Source organism: Podarcis erhardii (assembly GCF_964252035.2).
Source record: "Podarcis erhardii genome assembly, chromosome: 18".
Classification (NCBI taxonomy): Eukaryota; Metazoa; Chordata; class Lepidosauria; order Squamata; family Lacertidae; genus Podarcis; species Podarcis erhardii.
Window position 1 is genome coordinate 5454846 of NC_138516.1, and position 17307 is coordinate 5472152.

Consider the following 17307-nt stretch of genomic DNA (forward strand, 5'->3'; position numbering starts at 1 on the left):
GCACCGTTTTCTAAGTAAAACTGCTTTCGTACAGCACAGATGAGCTCCCCCCTTGCTTCTAAATGTGTGGGCTCAGGTCTCAACGGCTCTTAAAGACATCCAACACAACAGGCAGCCTCGGCTTATTAAATTTATTATTCCAGTGGTACTAATACATTGATTTGCACAATGACACCCATTTAGCAGAGAGGCTGTGGGCCTTCTAGCTTTTGCCCAACTAGAAAAGCCTCTCCCCCCCCCTTCTCTCCCAATCCTAAAAGAAAATTCCTCCAGACTGCCCCCCCCCTTCCCCATCGAATCCAATATTTGAGTATGGAATGAAATTTCACACACCCTTTTCTTTTCGGAAGTTTGCCTGTCCTCCCCCAACCTGCAAACCAAGGGAGGAAAAGCCAGGTCCCCCCCCCTTCACTTGGCTCTGAGCGTCAAATAAATATGGAGGCGGGCAACGTTTCAGTTGCATCAAATGGAAATGTATTTTTGGAAGTTCTAATGGCACTGGGTGAGCGGCCCCGCTAGTTCGTGTGCAGACGGCCGGGAACCTCTAAGGCTGAATGCAGACACGGCTCTTTTTAAAATCTGCCCCGAGACGGAAGATCAAGCAAAGAACTGGCCCCAATGCCTTTTGCAAGACAGCTGCGGCACTGATGTTATTATGCAAGTTAAATTTGGAGTCCCACAACATACATTTTTAAATTTATTCTTTTACATCTGGTGTGGCATTTTTAATTCTGCTTGGTTGATTGGTTTTTACAATTTGTCCAGGAAGTTATCTAGTGCGGGAATGCCCTCCTTCAGCCCTTTGCGCTTGCGGGTCTCGGCGACCACCTGGCAGGGGCGGCTGGTGTTGTCAAACGGGTCTCCGGGCAGGATCTGCCAGTGGTCAAACACACACTGGGGGAAAGCCTGGCCACCTGTGTTGGATCTCAAGTCAGCGGTGAAGCCTGTGAAGAGGGAGGGAGGGAGAGAGAGAGAGAAGAGTTTATACTATAAGCAAACAAAACTGTACGATAGAAATACAGGTGTTCAAATTTACCCACACACCCCACAACCAGCTCCTTGTCTTAACTAAAAGCAGCATCCTAGAGGCATAAGGCAAAGGGACCCATGACCATTAGGTCCAGCTGTGACCGACTCTGGGGTTGCGGTGCTCATCTCGCTTTCTTGGCCAAGGGAACCGGCGTACAGCTTCCGGGTCATGTGGCCAGCAGGACTAAGCCGCTTATGGCAAACCAGAGCAGGGCACGGAAACGCCGTTTACCTTCTCGCTGGAGCGGTACCTATTTATATACTTGCACTTTGCCGTGCTTTCGAACTGCTAGGTTGGCAGGAGCAGGGACCGAGCAACGGGAGCTCACCCCGTCACGGGGATTCGAACCGCCAACCTTCAGATCGGCAAGTCCTTGGCTCTGTGGTTTAATATTAGTGATAATTTCTACCCAACCCATCTGGCTGAGTTTCCCCAGCCACTCTAGGCAGCTCTCAACAGAATATTAAAAACACGATCAAACATCAAACATTGAAAACTTCCCTAAACAGGGCTGCCTTCAGATGTCTTCTAAAAATCAGATAGTTTATTTCCTTGACATCAGTGTCCAAGCTGAACGATGGGGGTGGAGACGTTCCTTCAGGTATAATGGGCCATAAAGGTAAGTACCAACACTTTTAGCCTGGGAGACAACCTCTGATCGATCCTTCACACCTCCAGCTGCTGACAAAGGTCACCTGGAAGATGCAAGTGCCAAGGGAGGCTGATAAAAGCTGACACTTACCAAAGGACTCGTTGACAGGAAGATAGGCCTTGACCACAAACATGGGGGTGCCGGCCACCTGGGACTCCTCAAAGACGTGTCCCCGCTTCCTGTTCAGCACGCCATAGATGCCACCCACAACCTGTTCTGGGCACTGGAAGGGGAAGAAAGCGGGTATATGTTACAGCACTGCATGGAGTCAAGCCAGCGGGCTGCTGCCGCCTCTTAAGAACGCAGCCTGCCTCCAGTTACCCACCTGGATCTCCACGAGGTAGATGGGCTCCATGAGGCGGGGCTGAGCCGTCAACACGCAGGCATAGAGACACCTTCTGGCCGTGGGAATGATTTGGCCACCTCCGCGGTGGATGGCGTCGGCGTGCAGGGTCCCGTCGTGCACGTCAAAGCGGACGGCGCGCATGTTTTCCTCGCAAAGGGCACCCTGGAGAAAAGAGAGGGGTTGGGGGCGGGAGAGAAAATCATTTTCTAGTTTGCATTCAACCCAACTTTTCTGTCCTTCCTCTAAAGCAGGCAATGTAGTTTTTTTTTTAAAGCAATTAAGCACTCTGCCATAGCAGCCAAAAAGCAAAGGAAGGGCCAATGCCTAATTCAGCTTATGGCCAGCCTTCTTCCTGCAAACTGTCAGAGCCAGGAGGAGGAGGAGGAGTCGCCCAGGGGGACCAGAGGATGGGAAGAGCGTGATCTACTAAGGGGCAGAGAATCGGAGTCTAGATATGATGGAGAGCAGCAACAACTGAGAAAGGATAGGCATAATATTTTACAAGGACGGGAAGGAACATCATGGACAGAATAACTGTCACACACAGGAGGTTTAAGGTAACATGGCAATACGAATAGATGTCGTTAGTACTGCAGTTGTTGTATAAGGGATTGTTATTTTAACTGGAGTGTAATTGAGATGGGTAAGATTTTTGGAACGCAGAAATACAGCAAACAATCAAACCATCAATTCTAGCACACGGGAGGCCACCTAAATTATTTAATTTGGCATCTGAATAATTGGAATCAGCAATTATATATACTTCGAGTCCAACCCCCATCGAGTCCAACCCCCCTTTCCATCCCTGCCCCGCAGTACAGTCGTCCCATGGAATCGGAAGGGATCCCAGAGGTCATCTGGTCCAACGTCTTGCAACGCAGGAATCTTTTCCCCTATGTGGGACCAGAACCTATGACCCTGAGGTTGAAAGCCTCATCCTCTACCATCTCCCCACTGCCCATGGCAGCTCCTCCCGAGGAAGAGCCAGTGTGTGTGTGTGTGTGTGTGTGTGTGTGTGTGTGTGTGTGTTGGGCAGTACCCATGCCCTCAGAGGGGGAACGGACAGGGCACCCAGCAGGAGGAAGGGGAATTTGGAGACGACACCCCCACCCTCCTCGATCACGGAGAAACGCAGGCCAAGCAACACCCGGCAAGGAAAAGAGAACCCCTTAAAAGGACGCCCCTTCGCAACACAGGGGGAGGCAAGAGGAAATCACATACGAGGCCAATTCGACAAAGCACTCAAAAGTTGCAGGGAACCAGGCAGAGGGCCTGTGGAACGCCCTCCCACCAGATGCCAAAGAGGAAAACAACTACCAGACTTTTAGAAGACATCTGAAGGCAGCCCTGTTTAGGGAAGCTTTTAATGTTTGACGGACTATTGTATTTTAATATTTTGTTGGAAGCCGCCCAGAGCGGCTGGGGAAACCCAGCCAGATGAGCGGGGTGCAAGTAGTAAATTATTATCCGGAAACTGCAGCAAGTCCCTGCTCCGTTCCAAGAAGGCAGGACGCAGACAGCCCACCGCCCTGTGATGAGGGGCACCCACTCTTGCTTACCTCCTTCGTGGCCCACTGGAAGCCTGCCACAACGCTGTCCTTGATCTCGTTGAGGTACTGCACGCCCTTGGTGATGTCCGTCAGGATGTTGGGGCCAGTGCCGTCCGGGCCGAAGCACCAGATCTTGCGGGCCTCGGCCACGTCCCACTCGTACTTCTCGGCCAGGTAACGGGCCCGTGTCTTCAGCTCCTGGCGGGCCGAGACGTCGCCTTTGTCGATGTCCTCGGCCAGACCGTCGGGGAAGGGGCGGGCTTTCATGTACAGGCGGTTGTGCTTGTTGGGAGACTTGGAAAGGCACAGAACACTCGACTCCTCGCTGACCGTCTCGCGGGAAGAGACCACCGGGTCGGATTTCTGCCAGAAAGATTAAATAATAATAACTTTTAAGTCCCTAGCCGCTTCAAAGCCAATGCGGACTGTCTTTATTGCATCTTGTACATTGCCTTGTCACGTGGTGCAATTACCGTATTTTTCGCCCTATAGGACACACTTTTCCCCCTCCAAAAATGAAGGGGAAATGTGTGTGCGTCCTATGGGGCGAATGCAGGCTTTCGCTGAAGCCTGGAGAGCGAGAGGGGTTGGTGCGCACCGACCCCTCTCGCTCTCCAGGCTTCAGGAAGCTCTGCGCAAGCCTGGGGAGACCGGCGTGACTTCCCGCCGGACTCCGTAGGCTTGCAGATAGCAGGCTGTTCTGAGGTCGGAGGAAAGCTTGGGCTTCCCCTGCGCCTGGGGGATGAATTTTTTCCCCTTTATTTCCCCCCAAAAAACTAGGTGCGTCCTATAGGGCAGTGTGCCCTATGGGACGAAAAATACGGTACCTTAATTGGAATGCAGGCATGGTCCTCCTCAAGATCCTTCAGGCAGATCTCCAGATGCAGCTCCCCAGCGCCAGCAATGATGTGCTCCCCAGACTCCTCAATGATACACTGGAAGATGGGGCAGAGTGAAAGGAATGAAGCAGGAATGAGGCCCAGCCCAAACCGAGAAGCGTCCCCCATCCCCAAACCACAATGTGCTGCCCCCCTGTCATCTCCCACACCTAAAAACCCTTTGAAGGCCTCGATGGGTTTTCTACGCTCACCTGCACCATGGGGTCAGACTTTGCCAGCCTCTTCAGCCCCTCCACCAGCTTGGGCAGGTCGGCTGGGTTCTTGGCTTCCACGGCGACGCGCACCACGGGGCTGACGCTGAACTTCATGACGCGCAGGTTGTGGGCGTGCTCAAAGGTGGTGATGGTGCCCGTCTTGACCAGGAACTGGTCGACGCCAACCAGCCCCACGATGTTGCCGCAAGGCACATCCTCGATGGGCTCCACGTAGCGGCCCATCATGAGGATGGTTCTAGAGAGGGGAGATTTTTTTTTTTTTTAAATGTATTTTTTAAAAAAGACTTTCTTAGAACTGTAAAATTTTCAATGTTAACGATTCTGAAATGAAATTCAAGTAATAAGGTAAAATAAGAATATGTAAGAATGGATTGTAGGGACGCAGGTGGCGCTGTGGGTTAAAGCCTCAGCGCCTAGGGCTTGCCGATCGAAAGGTCGGCGGTTCGAATCCCTGCGGCGGGGTACGCTCCCGTCGTTCGGTCCCAGCGCCTGCCAACCTAGCAGTTCGAAAGCACCTCCGGGTGCAAGTAGATAAATAGGGACCGCTTACCAGCGGGAAGGTAAACGGCGTTTCCGTGTGCTGCGCTGGCTCGCCAGAGCAGCGATGTCACGCTGGCCACGTGACCCGGAAGTGTCTCCGGACAGCGCTGGCCCCTGGCCTCTTAAGGGAGATGGGCGCACAACCCCAGAGTCTGTCAAGACTGGCCCGTACGGGCAGGGGTACCTTTACCTTTACCTTTAAGAATGGATTGACATTAGATGAAGATTTGAAGTTAGAACATATGACGATGAATTTAAGGGTAAATCAAGAGGGTATGAATTTGCTGAACTAACTTTTAAATGGAATAAAAAAAAGGGAGGTGAGAGGAAGTCAGGAAAATAAGTAAATGAATTGTAAGTAATTGAAAAAAGGGATTTTTTTCTTCTTCTTTTCTTCTTTTGTATGTTAAACTTTTGGTTTTTTGTATTTTTCTGGTTTTTTTCCCCTGTTAATTGTTATGTAACTTTTTTCTTGTTAAAATCTAATAAATATCATTAAAAAAAAAAAAAAAAGAAAAGATTTTCTTAGTTTACAAAAGTATGTGCAATCTCTCTCTCTCCTTTCTCTCTCCAAGTAACATTTTTTACAGATCAGTTTCATTTGTTGAGACATTCGGAAGAAGGAAAGGAAAGGGGGGGGGAGAGAAAATTGTGCAGAAGTGGTGGGAAGTTGTAGTACAGCAAAAGCAGCGGGGGGGGGCTGGAAATTCTGCTCTGGGGGCAGACTGGCGTTCTTTTGGAATGAGCCACTGCCAGGGGGAAACTACAGGAACGGCTAAGGGAGCTGGGCATGTTTAGCCTGGAGAAGAGGAGGTTAAGGGGTGATATGATAACCATGTTCAAATATATAAAAGGATGTCACATAGAGGAGGGAGAAAGGTTGTTTTCTGCTGCTCCAGAGAAGCGGACACGGAGCAATGGTTCCAAACTACAAGAAAGAAGATTCCACCTAAACATTAGGAAGAACTTCCTGACAGTAAGAGCTGTTCGACAGTGGGATTTGCTGCCAAGGAGTGTGGTCTCCTTCTTTGGAGGTCTTTAAGCAGAGGCTTGACAACCATATGTCAGGAGTGCTCTGATGGTGTTTCCTGCTTGGCAGGGGGTTGGACTCGATGGCCCTTGGGGTCTCTTCCAACTCTAGGATTCTATGATTCTAAGAAATGGAGGGAGTGAGAGATTTTACTTTCTTGGGCTCCCTGATCGCTGCAGATGGTGACACTGCATTCCTTATCAGCTATAGCTCCGCCTTATCCATGTCTGTACTGCTTCCATGTTATTTTGATACTGGCTCTTGTAGGAACGCCTTGGTTTTAAGTATGAGAGTTGGCCTGGAAGTCTGGAGCAGGGTGTTCTCCCTCCTCCGTGCAAATTCTCCCTTCTTCCTCTTACCTGTATTATTTGTGGGGAGGGGACTTCAGCAGCAGCCACAGCGGTGCAGCAGTCCTACCCTGCAAGAAAGAAGGAATCCCTGAATGTGTGAATGGTCTGTCACTGACCAAACGACCAGGGACGGGGCTTCAAGAAGCCGTTGCAGGAAGTCGAGTCCCAGGGGAGCAGAGGGCTCCTGTTTCTGGCGAGGGGCGTACCGATGGGGGGCAGGGGGGCGGGCTGCCCCAGGTGCTATCCTGAAGGGGGGGTGACATTCTGACGCGCCCCCTGCCCGCGCCCTGCAAACCCGCAAATCGCGAGCGGCAAAGCATAGAGCGGCAAAGCAATGAAACCCCCCTGTCCCCTTACCTTTGAGGCGAGAGGCCGTTGTCTCGGCTCCAGGCCCTCCCGGGATGCGGCGGCTCCCAGGCTGAGCCTTCTCCTCGCTGCAAAAGAAAGGGAGACATCAGCCGGCGCGAGCCCCAGTCTGGGGCAGGAGGGTGGGGATCTGAGAAGGGGGCATTTCTTCCTACCTGATCTTATTAACTGCCCCACCCTGAACTCCTCCATGCGGGCAGCGTCAGGGCTCCCTCCCGACCGGCCTGGCACAGAGGCAGCAGCCAAAGAATCCCCCTGCTCCGGAATCACTTGGGAGGCGTTTTTGATGGGGGGGAGCCTTGGCTGCTGCTTCTGTGCCAGGTACGGCCGGGCAGGAGCCATTCCCGCATGGGGAACGGAGGGAGGGTGAGGCAGGCGAGGATCAGGAACCGCCGGGAACCGCCGCGATGTTCTGCCGATCTTTGTCCCGGGAGCAGGCGCTGGAGCCTTTCCCCCCTCGTGCTGGGGGGCCTCTCGCCTAAGGAAGAAACAAGTTCTGTTAGTCTGGTTGCTTGGAGGAGTTGGAACCAAATAAATATACAGATGATAATATTCATTATTATCACCTCTATATTTAGACATGTTGGTGGACAAATTTTGGAGTCGATTTTGTGCCCCACCTCTCACCTGCGCCCCTGGCGGGGGCCCACCTCACCACCCCCTAGCTAGGGCCCTGCCTGGACCACAGAGAAACCTTCATAAAAGTACAGGGATCTCTAAATCAGGCCTTCCTCCTCCACCCCCAAGATCCCTGGGAAACACTTCCCTGGCCACACAAAGTCACAACATACCTCCAGATGTTGTTGGGTCTCGCTGCACCGCTGGGCTGCTGCTCCTTCCCTAAACCACGGCCCTGCAAAGAGAGAAGGACATTGTACTCTCTAGGGGGGCAGAACAAGCACCCCTGCCAGGCTGCCCAGGCCCACGTCACCACAGGCTGTGGGCGCCTGACCCCTGGCTTGGAAGGAGGGGGGCAAGGGGCTGGGGCGAGACGGGACTGCAACCCCCAACCCAGCCCTGTTTTGCGCAGGTCAGCACCATGACCTCCCTGCACATGTGGGGAATGGATTCCCCATGGAATTAACCTACCACAATCTCAAGTGGTGCCCCTCCAGCCTCCTTCATACTTGGTCGTTTCAGGAGCCTTTTATGTCCTAGGAGACAGAAAGGAAAATAAAAACCATAGGAAGAGGTTACAGGTGGGAAGACTTACAACAGCTTATAGAAATGACACCAAAGAAGGATGTTCTTCTCATTACAGGGGATTGGAACGCTAAAGTAGGGAGTCAAGAGATAAAAGGAACAACTGGCAAGTTTGGCCATGGAGTTCGAAACGAAGCAGGGCAAAGGCTAATAGAGTTCTGCCAAGAGAACAAGCTGGTCATCACAAACACTCTTTTCCAACAACACAAGAGACGACTATACACATGGACATCACCAGGTGGGCAGCATCGAAATCAGATTGATTATATTCTCTGCAGCCAAAGATGGAGAAGCTCTATACAGTGAGCAAAAACAAGACCTGGAGCTGACCGTGTCTCAGATCATCAGCTTCTTATAGCAAAATTCAAGCTTTAACTGAAGAAAGTCGGAAAAATCACTGGGCTGGTTAGATACAATCAAAATCAAATCCCTTATGAATACACAGTGGAAATGAGGAACAGGTTTAAGGATTTAGATTTGGTGGACAGGGTCCCTGAAGAACTATGGATGGAGGCTCGCAACATTATACAGGAGGCAGCAACTAAAACCATCCCAATGAAAAGGAAATGCAAGAAAGCAAAATGGCTGTCCAATGAGGCCTTACAAATAGCGGGGGAGAGAAGGCAAGCAAAATGCGAGGGAGATAGTGAAAGATACAGGAAATTGAATGCAGATTTCCAAAAAATAGCAAGGAGAGACAAGACGGCCTTCTTAAAAGAGCAATGCAAAGGAATAGAGGAAAACAATAGAATGGAAAAAAAACAGATCTGTTCAAGAAAATTGGAGATATGAAAGGAACATTTCGTTCAAAGATAAAAGTGGTAAGGACCAAACAGAAGCAGAAGACATCAAGAAGAGGTGGCAAGAACACACAGAGGAATTATACCAGAAAGATATGGATGTCTCGTACACCCCAGGTAGTGTGGTTGCTGACCTTGAGCCAGACATCCTGAAGAGTGAAGTCAAATGGGCCTTAGAAAGCACTGCTAATAACAAGGCCAGTGGAAGTGATGATATTCCATCTGAACTATTTAAAATTTTAAACGATGATGCTGTTAAGGTGCTACACTCAATATGCCAGCAAGTTTGGAAAACTCAGCAGTGGCCAGAGGATTGGAGAAGATCAGTCTACATCTCAATCCCAAAGAAGGGCAGTGCCAAAGAATGCTCCAACTACCGCACAATTGCACTCATTTCACACGCTAGCAAGGTTATGCTTAAAATTCTACAAGGCAGGCTTAAGCAGTATATGGACCGAGAACGAAAACAAAAACCATCCCAATGAAAAGGAAATGCAAGAAGGGGGGAAAATGGAGGCAGTCAGAGATTTTACTTTCTTGGGCTCCATGATCACTGCAGAAGGTGACAGCAGTCACGAAATTAAAAGATGCCTGCTTCTTGGGAGAAAAGCAATGACAAATCTGGACAGCATCTTAAAAAGCAGAGACATCACCTTGCCAACAAAGGTCTGTATAGTTAAAGCTATGGTTTCCCCTGTAGTGATATATGGAAGTGAGAACTGGACCATAAAGAAGGCTGATCGCCGGAGAATGGATGCTTTTGAATTCTGGTGCTGGAGGAGACTCTTGAGAGTCCCATGGACTGCAAGAAGATCAAACCGATCCATTCTGAAGGAAATTAGCCCTGAGTGCTCACTGGAAGGACAGATCGTGAAGCTGAGGCTCCAAGACTTTGGCCACCTCATGAGAAGAGAAGACTCCCTGGAAAAGACCCTGATGTTGGGAAAGATGGAGGGCACAAGGAGAAAGGGACGACAGAGGACAAGACGGTTGGACACTGTTCTCGAAGCTATGAATATGAGTTTGACCAATCCGTGGGAGGCAGTGGAAGATAGGAGTGCCTGGCGTGCTGTGGTCCAGGGGGTCACAAAGATTGGGATACGACTAAACAACAACAAGTTGCTTTGGGAGACGATAATCAGGCATAGCCCAGTTCTGTGAAGCTTGGAGGGGGGTGTGAGGCATCTGGGCTTTAGCAGCACAGTGGTGCCTCGGGTTAAGAACTTAATTCGTTCTGGAGGTCCGTTCTTAACCTGAAACTGTTCTTAACCTGAAGCACCACTTTTGCTAATGGGGCTTCCCGCTGCCGCCGCGCCACCAGAGCACGACTTCTGTCCTCATCCTGAAGCAAAGTTCTTAACCTGAGGTACAATTTCTGTACAAGCCAAGCCCTGGCTCCATGGCTCACCTGAATCAAGAGAATCATCTTGCCTCCAATATGGCTGAGTCCCCATTCCTGCTGCATTAAACCGCCACATTCTCGGAGAAATGACAGCTGTGTCCAGCTCAGCTCCAGCCCCCCCCCCCTCATGCCGCCTTCTAGAACCCACCGCTCTCAACCGACTCTCACCTGCCCCCCCTTCAAACTCCATTTCCAAGCCTCCTTCCATCTTCCGTCTCCACCAGAATTCCACTCTCTCTCTCTCTTCCCCCTCCCTCCCTGCTTTGGAATTGTAATAGCATCACCTCACAATAATAATATTGCCACTCATCTCCTCTAGGCCTCCTACCTTGAGAATCCATCTTTCTCTACCAACTCTCACTGTCATCTGACAGGCATCCCCTTTAAAACCAGGGGGGTGTCAAAGTGTGCTGGGATGAGGCCACCGTGGGTCAGGCCAGAGGGGGCTGGTGGGGGTGTGGTTGTGCCTCCCCTTCTTCTGCATCTTGCTCCCCCACCTGTTCCTCGAGAGAATCATAGCATGGCAGAGTTGGAAGGGGTGCCAAGGGGCATCTAGTCCAACCCCCGGCAGTGCAAGGATCCTGCCCACCACCTTCCCAGCTGGATGCACAGACCCCTTGCCATTCTGCATGGGGTGGGGAAAGGGGAGAGAGAGATGTTTTGCTCCCTAGAATCATAGAATCCTAGAGTTGGAAGAGACCACAAGGGCCATGGAGTCCAACCCCCTGCCAAGCAGGAAACACCATCAGAGCACTCCTGACATATGGTTGTCAAGCCTCTGCTTAAAGACCTCCAAAGAAGGAGACTCCACCACACTCCTTGGCAGCAAATTCCACTGTCAAGCAGCTCTTACTGTCAGGAAGTTCTTCCTAATGTTTAGGTGGAATCTTCTTTCTTGTAGTTTGGAACCATTGCTCCGTGTCCGCTTCTCTGGAGCAGCAGAAAACAACCTTTCTCCCTCCTCTATGTGACATCCTTTTATATATTTGAACATGGCTATCATATCACCCCTTAACCTCCTCTTCTCCAGGCTAAACATGCCCAGCTCCCTTAGCCGTTCCTCATAAGGCATCGTTTCCAGGCCTTTGACCATTTTGGTTGCCCTCCTCTGGACACGTTCCAGTTTATCAGTGTCCTTCTTGAACTGATGTAGCCTTATGAGGCTTTGCCCTCGGTTGGGAAAAATATTGAGCCTGGGAAAGGGAAGTGGGAGTCAACAGACACTCAAGGAATAGTTTTGGAGAAAAGGCTTTTATTTCTACCATCCATGAACTGGTAGAAGGAGCAAGTGTGATAAGTCACAAAAAGCATGCACGAAATTCACAGTCATGTGCACAAGCATATATACCCCTTTCCAGTTCCTTCCTCCTTTCTCCTCCAACAGGGGTCCTCTGAGCATGAACAGAAAGCTGTCTTGGGACTATTGGACTCTTCCCGGGAAAGGGGTTTCAGAGTGTTCAGATATGTTTCAATCTCTTGTTCTGGCATGGTTCCCAGACAGAAAGTAAGTTGCAGTGTGGTTCTTTAGCAAGGCCAGAAGGCATGAGAAAGGCCTGAGAAACAATGGACTGTGTTCCCTACCTTTCTTGCAATCTTTTTAGTTATAGCAAGCGGAATGTTTCTGATGCTTAGCTAATGCCTTTTAGCTGCTGAGAAAAATGATTTTGAAAAGCTCTGAGAAGCTTTGAGCTTGCTTTGGTGGGGGGTGACTTCGGGCCTAGGTGAGGTCACCTGTCCTCACCTTCCTTCACTGTGGTGCCCAGAACTGGACACAGTACTCCAGGTGAGGTCTGACCAGAGCAGAATACAGTGGCACTATTACTTCCCTTGATCTAGATGCTTTACTCCTATGGATGCAGCCCAGAATTGCATTGGCTTTTTTAGCTGCCGCGTCACACTGTTGGCTCATGTCAAGTTTGTGGTCAACCAAGACTCCTAGATCCTTTTCACATGTACTGCTCTCAAGCCAGGTGTCACCCATCTTGTATTTGTGCCTCTCATTTTTTTTGCCCAAGTGCAATACTTTACATTTCTCCCTGTTAAAATTCATCTTGTTTGTTTTGGCCCAGTTCTCTAATCTGTCAAGGTCGTTTTGAAGTGTGATCCTGTCCTCTGGGGTGTTAGCCACCCCTCCCAGTTTGGTGTCATCTGCAAATTTGATCAGGATGCCCTTGAGTCCATCATCCAAGTCATTGATAAAGATGTTGAATAAGACCGGGCCCAAGACAGAACCCTGTGGCACCCCACTAGTCACTCTTCTCCAGGATGAAGAGGAACCATTGATGAGCACCCTTTGGGTTCGGTCAGTCAGCCAGTTACAAATCCACTGAGTGGTAGCATAGTCAAGTCCGCGTTTTACCAGCTTCTTTACAAGAATATCATGGGGCACCTTGTCAAATGCCTTGCTGAAATCAAGGTAGGCTACATCCACTGCGTTCCCTTCATCTACCAGGCTTGTCCCTCTGGACACGGATATGAGAGCCCTGTCAATATCTCAAGGGCGTCCCAAGGAGGAAGCTTGTCTTCTCCTGCTCCAGAGGCCCCCAGGACCTGAAGCCATGATTTCAAGTGACCAGAAAGGAGATTCCAACTCCAGGAAGAACTTTCTGACAGCAAGAGCTGTTTGACAGTGGGAGGAAATCCCTCAGAAGGCGGTAGACTCTCCTTCCTTGGAGATTTTCCAGCAGTGCTTGAACGGCCACTTGCCCTGGGTTCTTGAGCTGAGATTCCTGCATTGCAGGGGGTTGGAGTAGAGCGTGTTACTTCCAGTCGGCCAATTGGTGTTAAAGAAGGATAGAACTTTCTTTATGTACGCTACAGCAGCAGCAAGAATACTCCTCGCAAAGCATTGGAAGACACAAGACCTACCCACCTTGGAAGAATGGCAGATGCAAGTAATGGACTACATGGAAATGGCGGAAATGACTGACAGAATCCGAGACCAGGGAGGAGAGTTGGTGGAAGAAGGTTGGAAGAAATTTAAAATTTATTTACAGAAACACTGTAAAGTTTTTGAATGTTAATGGCATTGAAATGAAATGAAGGGGTTCTAGTAATAAGTCATAAGAATATGTAAGAATGGATTGATATTAGATAAAAATTGAAGCTATAATATGTGAGGAAAAATAATTAAGGATAAACTAACAGGATATGAATTTGCTGAACCAATCTTTAAATGGAATACAAAAAAGGGAGGCGTGAGGAAGTCATGGAAACAAGTTAATCAAAGACGAGATATTAAAAAAGAGGGATTTTTCTTTTTTTTTCTTTTTGTTCTATGTTAAATGTTTGCATTTTTGTATTTTAGGGTTTTGGGGTTTTTTTGTATCTTTCTTGTGTTTTTTCTTTTATGTGTTATAACTTCTTTACTGTTAAAATGTAATAAAATATCATTAAAAAAAATAAATAAGTGTGTTACTTCCAGGTTTCGATGCTTGCGCATGCGCCGACACACAAAATGATGTCACGCGCATGTGCAGAAAGGCAAAAAGCGACGCGTGCGTGCGCAGATGTGCCGTCGCTAGTTACGTTCGCTCCTGGATGCGAATGGGGCTCCGGAACGGATCCTGTTCACATCGTGAGATACCACTGTACTGTAGCATATATTCAACACAAAAAACAGCGGCAATTTGTTTTTGACAAAGGACAGCTGGACATATAAAGGGGCCCATTACCTTCAGTAGCTTCGGGCCTCATCAATCCTAAATCCGGCCCTGCATCAGACGTTTAGCTCCCAAAGAACGTTTGCAAACCAGAACACTCATTCCGAGCAGTTGCAGTATTTGGGGACCAGAATGCAAGGCGTTTGAGATCCAAGGTATAACTGTATGTTCTTTTAAATATTTTTTTTTCTCCGTGAAAAAGACCCTGATGTTGGGAAAGATGGAGGGCACAAGGAGAAGGGGATGACAGAGGACGAGATGGTGGGACAGTGTTCTCAAAGCTACCAGTATGAGTTTGACCAAATTGCAGGAGGCAGTGGAAGACAGGAGTGCCTGGCGTGCTCTCGTCCAGGGGGTCACGAAGAGGCGGACACGACTAAACAACAAGAAGTCACCATGTTCCCTAAAGCACTGGAGGTCAGTTTGTCCAGACCTTGCAACCCACCTCTGACTTCCCAAGCTGCAACATGGGACCGACTTCTGCATTTCTGCTTACAGTTTACACTTAGAGGGGCAGGAAAGCGGGGAGGCGGGGAATTCACTGGCAACCAATGCACCCAAATTCACTGGCATCCCTTGGGTTTCAGACAGTACATGGGTAGTTTTAATTTCGTGACTGCTATCACCATCTGCAGTGATCATGGAGCCCAAGAAAGTAAAATCTCTCACTGCCTCCATTTCTCCCCCTTCTGTTTGCCAGGAGGTGATGGGACCAGTGGCCATGATCTTAGTTTTTTTGATGCTGAGCTTCAGACCCTATTTTGTGCTCTCCACTTTCACCCTCATTTAGAGGTTTTTTAATGGTGACTTTATGGGACAATAAACTCCAACAGCTCCTAATCCTTGGGCATGCCAGCTGGGGCCTAAGGAGTCCAACATCCTCTGGAAACCCCAAGGCAGCTAATGTTCCTCCAGGATGCCTCCAGCTAAACTGGCCACCATCGTGCCAAGCATTGGGCAAATCTACTTTAAAATGCAGTGTGCTTGGCGTTCAGGCTTGTAGACACTTCAGAAACCAGGCATGGCAGCAAGAACTCTTGTGGATACCTGGTTCTTGCACCATACTACACTCAGTTATCGGCTGCCTTTTTTGTTTCCTGGACCAATTCAAGGTGCTCCTTAAACTTCCTAAATCAGGAGTGGGAACTGCCCCGAGATCTAAAGGGCGGTTATATGAATTTATTAAATAATAATTCTGCTTGCAAGGCCATTTTCCCAAACCCCACCCTCCCATGCTAACAAACAAAGATTGCAAGGGACGGGTTGATTTTTGCTTGGAGCAGTGTGTTCGCTGTGCCCATCAGCTGGGCAAAATGCAGGGTTGGGACTGGCAATACACAACACCCTTTGTGCAGCCAGCTGTTGGGAGCCCTCCATAAGGAATTTTGACAGGTGGAGACAACTCACATGTACATGATGCCGTGCGATTGACCTGTGGGTTGCCCCACACAGCCAGTCCGCCCACTCGGTGGGGTCAGGTAGTAAAGATCCAGACCCCAAACGATCCGAAGCCCAAACCATTTCCCACCTGAATATATCGAACATGAGCCTCCCCAAACACAAACTTCAGGCTGAGTCTACCTTAAGAGCCATTAGGCTGGCAGGTACCAGCAGGCCAGACGCGGGTGGCGCTGTGGGTTAAACCACAGAACCTAGGACTTGCAGATCAGGTCGGCGGTTCGAATCCCCACGACGGGCTGAGCTCCCGTTGCTCGGTCCCTGCTCCTGCCCACCCAGCAGTTCGAAAGCACATCAAAGTGCTAGTAGATAAATAGGTACTGCTCCAGCGGGAAGGTAAACGGCATTTCCGTGCGCTGCTCTGGTTCGCCAGAAGCGGCTTAGTCATGCTGGCCACATGACCCGGAAGCTGTACGCCAGCTCCCTCGGCCAATAAAGCAAGATGAGCGCCGCAACCCCAGAGTAGGGCACGACTGGACCTAATGGTCAGGGCTCTCTTTACCTTTACTTTTTACCAGCAGGCCAGACTGTGTGACCTCAGTGCTTGCAGATATCAGGCTGTCTCAAAAGACAATGGAGTGCACCTCCAGGGGTGAAATCAAACCACTGTTCGCAGCACCCAAGTGACCACCCCAGAGCGTAAGCCTGGGCAGTGAATATGGGGGTCCTGTGCTGCCCAGATGACAAGACTCGCTGATGGGGTCCAAAGGAAAGCAGAGCAAGACACCTGGATGCAGGAGTTGCAAGTGTACAAGCGCCACCCACCCATTTTAGGGAATCCATTTAGGATTGGGGCAGTTTACTCCTTAACCCTTTCTTCTCCCAAAGGTATCTTGGCAAGGCAGGAGAGGTTTAGTGATTAGGACAAATGTCAATTTCCCATTTTTCCCAATCACAAATTCAGTTCCATGTTTGATTTTCAGGGTGGTGGTGGGGCGTTTGCTTGTTCCTTAAAAGCTCTATTGAAAATTTCTCCAAATACCCAGATTTTCATATGCAATTTTGCTCATACACACATTATGCAAGCAATTTCCTGTAATATACAGTAATGCAGTTTTCTGCCACTCGTTTCAATGTCCACTTTAGCCTAATTTAGACATACGTTGGGCTGGATTTGCTCAATTCAGAGAAGTGTGACTTTCAAAGGATAGCCATTGTTTTGGTTTGCCTATTGTTTCAGGAAACATGAAACAAGTCCACTTATTCAGTGAAGTGTATATACCTCTTAATTATCACAAAGATATCATTCACTCAATCACTACTGGTCTTTATTCATGTCTGCCAGAGTCCCCAGGCGACCTATTTTGATTGCTTGCAAACAGGTTCGATTATATCTATTCCTCATCGAGCCTGCTGTTTGCAAGGGAAGAGGGGGTGGTTACAAGTTAATGAGCACTCGTCCTGATTTGCTTGCTGGGACTTTGCGAAAACCATCCTGTGTGTTTTTGACCAGCTATTCACAAAAATTAAACCCAGAGGCCTTCAGCCGCTAATGCTCCACAGGTTGAAATTCTATTGTCTTTTGAAAAGACCGACCCTGGGTTGCAGGACAGTGATATATGCCAAAATCAGGGAGCTGTGAAGCTTCCAAGTCAAGGACCGCTCATCTTTTTGAGGCCTGTGGGCATTATCTGCCGAACCAGATCAACTGCTGTGGGCACCACACACTGCAGCCTGGTCTATGGGCTACGGCTGAATACTTGCCGCGGGCCTCATTACAACAGCCCTGCAGGCGCCAGCAAAGGACTGTGTGCCCACATGCAACCCCTGCACTAAGCACACCGTTTTCTAAGTAAAACTGCTT

The 17307-nt window shown here is 49.4% G+C and overlaps 2 protein-coding genes across 2 annotated transcripts in view; one reads left to right on the forward strand and one right to left on the reverse strand.

Moving 5' to 3' along the window:
- Positions 1-17307, forward strand: part of LOC309332990 (protein-lysine 6-oxidase-like) — a 285922-nt gene that overhangs the window by 63871 nt on the left and 204744 nt on the right. The window lies entirely within an intron of this gene.
- LOC309332951 (elongation factor 2-like) lies at positions 685-4933 on the reverse strand. The gene is made up of 6 exons (XM_081846339.1): positions 4669-4933; positions 4406-4513; positions 3588-3941; positions 2008-2190; positions 1773-1905; positions 685-944 (listed from the first exon to the last, which is right to left on the reverse strand). Exons 1-6 carry the CDS (start codon positions 4915-4917, stop codon positions 751-753), a joined length of 1221 nt encoding a protein of 406 aa, XP_081702465.1. The 5' UTR covers positions 4918-4933; the 3' UTR covers positions 685-750.